General features: G+C 43.3%; 1 protein-coding gene across 1 annotated transcript in view; it reads right to left on the reverse strand.

Moving 5' to 3' along the window:
- Positions 1-3,173, reverse strand: part of RUNX3 (RUNX family transcription factor 3) — a 507,951-nt gene extending 504,778 nt beyond the window's left edge. Inside the window, exons 1-2 of the mRNA XM_069622724.1 lie at positions 2,614-3,173; positions 2,267-2,394 (exon numbers count right to left, since the gene is read on the reverse strand). Of these exons, the coding sequence (XP_069478825.1) occupies positions 2,267-2,327 (61 nt within the window). The 5' untranslated portion in view covers positions 2,328-2,394; positions 2,614-3,173. The remainder of the gene's footprint in view (positions 1-2,266; positions 2,395-2,613) is intronic.
- Between the last annotated feature and the right edge of the window lie 838 nt (positions 3,174-4,011).

Below are 4,011 nucleotides of genomic sequence, written 5' to 3' on the forward strand. Positions count from 1 at the left end.
GTGGAGGGAGTTCTCCTACATCACAGAAGGCTTAGCCAGTGGTCTCATTATCTGGATTGCCTCATATCTTCATGAGATGTTTGAATGACATGCTAAATCGGAAGGCCAACGCTGAGGGCTTTATAAAGGGCGTCCAATCCCAGAGATGACATTACAGGACCATAGGAGTCAATACGTATCACTGTATCACATGTTCACACGCAAGAGATGTTTTGAAACCTCTGATTGGACTAACTAGAAACATGATGAAGAGATGGTACCGTTCGACCTCTTCATCTGGGTGCAGGTGCAGAATGAAAGATATAACCTTCAGGTGAAGAAGTCTCGGGACTTTTAAAGCTAATGCACGGTTCCATCTATGCATAATATGGCCAGTTAGTCGAATAAAAGGTATCAAAACATGCATTGTGTGTGAGTTTTAAACTGGATTTACACAGCGCTAAGCCTTTTTTTCTGTCACACATGTTAAAAATGCCTGTCACACATGTTAAAAATGCCGTACAATGGCTAATTCTCTGCAAATATGTAGCCTAAAATGTGATATTAATCTATGTATATTATGCTGTTTGTGGAGTAAGCATATCCAGTATAATATTTTGATAAACAAATTATATATGTCTTATGTGTTTACGGTGTTCACACAAAAAACCCTCCTCATCTGCAACTAGTGTGTCCTAATTCAGCGCACTTGTACATTCGGGAACGAGGAGTGACAAACTCACCACTGCACAAGTGTGTTGTGGTGCAGGCGTTGGCCAATGACAGTGTCCTTCAAAATGGATAGCGTAAAGGCTTTACGGTGATTAATTTAATTCATCAGTGTTACAGAAACATGGGTTTTGATGCCAGGCAAACCCTCTCCCACAGATTTAAATAAAGATGGGCAGAAAACAGCGCCAATTGGAAAAATAGACAAGCCTGGCAGAATAAACGCCATGAGTCAACTACAGAAGCAAAGATCGGTTCATAGACAAAAAGTCGAAAAAATAATGTCGAATAGCAAAAATGTCGAAAAAAAAATGTCGAATGTAAAAAAGTCGAAAACACATACATATAATAGGAATAGTCATAATATCGAAAAAAAAATGTCGAAAAAAAAATCGAAAATCCAAAACACTTTTTTTTTTTTTTTTTTACCCAGATAGTAACATTTATTATGGGGGGGGGGTCCCCCCCCAACCCCCCCATCCCAAACCCCTACCCCAACCCCCCCCCCTCCTCCCCATCCCCCCCACCCCCCATAGATATAACTCTAATTATTTAAAAAAAATCTTTAATATAATATTAAATAAATAATTAATTATTTAAAAAACCATCCCAAATCCCTATCCCCAACCCCCCCATCCTCCCCATCACCCCCACCCCCCATTGAAATACCTTTAATTATTTTTAAAAAAAAAGTTTCATAAAATATTAATTATTAACATATAAAATCGAAAAAAATCGAAAAAAAGTCGACATTTTTGTTTTTCGACATTTTTGTTTTTCGACATTATTTTTTCGACATTTTTACTTTCGAATATATTGTATTCGAAATTATGACTGGATACCGCAAAGATCACGGTATCCAACCCTTGTGTAAAGCAAGGAGGGGTCGCTCCAAACACAGTGTCCCTGTCCGTGAGTTGCAAATCTGAGTGCGTCCATGGCCGTGAGTTGCAAATCGGAGTGCCTCGACCAAAGAGTAATCAATTTTGTTTTCTCTTAAGATTAGATATGCATGGTTTCAGAAGCTACCGTCTTCTGGTGGAAGGCCAGAAATGACCAGCTCCCAGGTCACACATTGAGCGGTGACAAATTAAACTGCAAGACATCAAATCTTAAAACCAAAGTACACCTCAAGGAGGAGCCAGCACGTGCTGCAGAGTAAGGGAGGTGCAGGTGAACATACTTTCCGGCCCTAGACAGCAGCCGTGCGGCAGCATGAAAGACCACCCGCCGTCAGTGGCAATAGTGAGGCTTGAGGAAGACCCACCAACAGTGCACTACCTGGCAAGATAGGACTAAAGCTTGGTTCACGGTGGGCAAGTTCAGGCATGAAAGTAGAAGGTAATTGTTGTTTGACCGATTTTATATCCTAGATTCTAATGATCTTCAAGATGGTATTGTTTGTTGGAGAAAAAAACCTATTTACTATACAATACCACTTCAGTAATAACAGTGGTACGTAATGTACATCTTAATGTGGAGTGTTCCGTCAATTAATATGACGGTGCACCTCTAGCTGATCAATATAAAAATATATATTTTTTTAATCTGTACTTACCGCGTAAAAGGGGCTGCGAGCATGTTGGAAAGGAATCAAAAAGGAGGCCGCTGTTCGCCATGACCCGTTCCAAAATCAAGATGACGCGTTCTCTTAAGTGGGTTCAGCTACCCTCAAACAATGTTTTGCTGAAATAACAACAACAAAAAAGAAATAGAGAGAGGATCCCAAAGGAAACTAAGTAGTTGTTTTGTAACCAAGAACTGGAGTTCTCATTACCACAAGAATGCTTAGCCACAAACTTTCAACAGAAGCCTGCACACAAACAAAAAAAGAAGAAAATCTTTGCGGACAGTGTGGCGGACAGCCTTAGCGGTGAAGAGGAAGAATGAATGAGTAGGACTTACCCTCAGAATGCCGAAATGCAGATCGCGTGGAAAACAGAGGCAGCAGAAGCCGGTGTGTTGAGGTTCCGCGCCCTCACTCTAAATTGGAGATTGTAGAGTGCTTGTGGTTCTGTGGTTGTATACGAGGCCTTAAAAATGTGTTAACTCAACCCCAGACAGAAGAAGGCAAAAAAAGCATGTCTCGAGCTAGTCCTTTGCTGACTGGAGAACAAAACCCACGTGATGCGCCTTGACGACAGCACAACGTTCCTGGGACTTAGGGGGTGGGGGGTTGTCATAGCTTTTGGGCTTAATAGATTGGTGAATGAAAAACACAACCCAATCGAAACTGAAAAAGTACTTCCATGTAGGCTGTCATCATTTTCTTGGCTTTGTAAGGTACTCTTATCTCCCGCATTGGTCGATGTGAGTACGGCGTTCAGTTGTATGTGGCTGCCCGGTGTCTCCTCCCACCTACATTCTGTGGTTTTATTCGTGTAACCGTCTCTTCTTCCACATTCCCCTCTTCCGGTACTTGAAAGTTAAGCGGGCTCGCTAGCATCAGACCCTTCACACAGCAATTATTACTGCCAAGACTCTTTCCATATGTGTGCGTACGGGTGGCTCTGCGGCTCTCCGCCTTGTCTATGCGTATTAAGCAGAAATATAAAGCATATGCGTCGTTATGAGAAATGCTTCTGATTGCTTGCTCGGCCTACAGATGCTATTTGGCTATTATTTCCTTCCTCTTTGCTAACTTATGCTCGCCCCCACCATCTGGGCCCTGAGAACCGCTCTCACCTCAGGAAATGGAGGAAGCCCAAATCCGGTGCAAGAGCCAGTACAAGGCTTTCTGACACCCCCAGAAAGGTCATCTTCCTCTGCCATGATCCCCTACTCCCCCTTCTACTCAGTCTGTCACGTGCACACACCCTGCTCCTCGTGCCGTGTGATCGACTTCTCCTTCCGGTTTTAAGCTGTCTTTTTATGACCTGGCAACATTAAATCACTCTGCCTCAGACTCATTGGTCTAAAATCACAAATCAGCAAGTGGATTGTGCAAGTGACACAATGCATTGCGCACATACCTATCGGTTTGGCCGCAAAGTTGTGAGTTCCTGTGAACAATTACACATATCTCGATACATGCGTGAAAAAGTGCATTCAATTTTCACAAGCCAGGTGCACCTTTCCATGCATGAAAGGTGTCGGTAAATGCTCAATGCACAGAAGAATCGTTCCTGCCCCCTCCACCCGGAGCAAAGGTGGTGGCACAAGCTTTGCTCACATAGGTAGAAGTGACTGGGGGGAGTGGGGGCTCTTCCCTCTCAAGGCCCCACCCTCTGGAACTCTCTTCCCGTCCACCTCAGACCTGAATCTTCGATTCCATGGAGTTCTTAAGGTTCACCTCCGGGTGTG

Source organism: Ambystoma mexicanum, chromosome 11 (assembly GCF_040938575.1).
Source record: "Ambystoma mexicanum isolate Mex_15411 chromosome 11, UKY_AmexF1_1, whole genome shotgun sequence".
Classification (NCBI taxonomy): Eukaryota; Metazoa; Chordata; class Amphibia; order Caudata; family Ambystomatidae; genus Ambystoma; species Ambystoma mexicanum.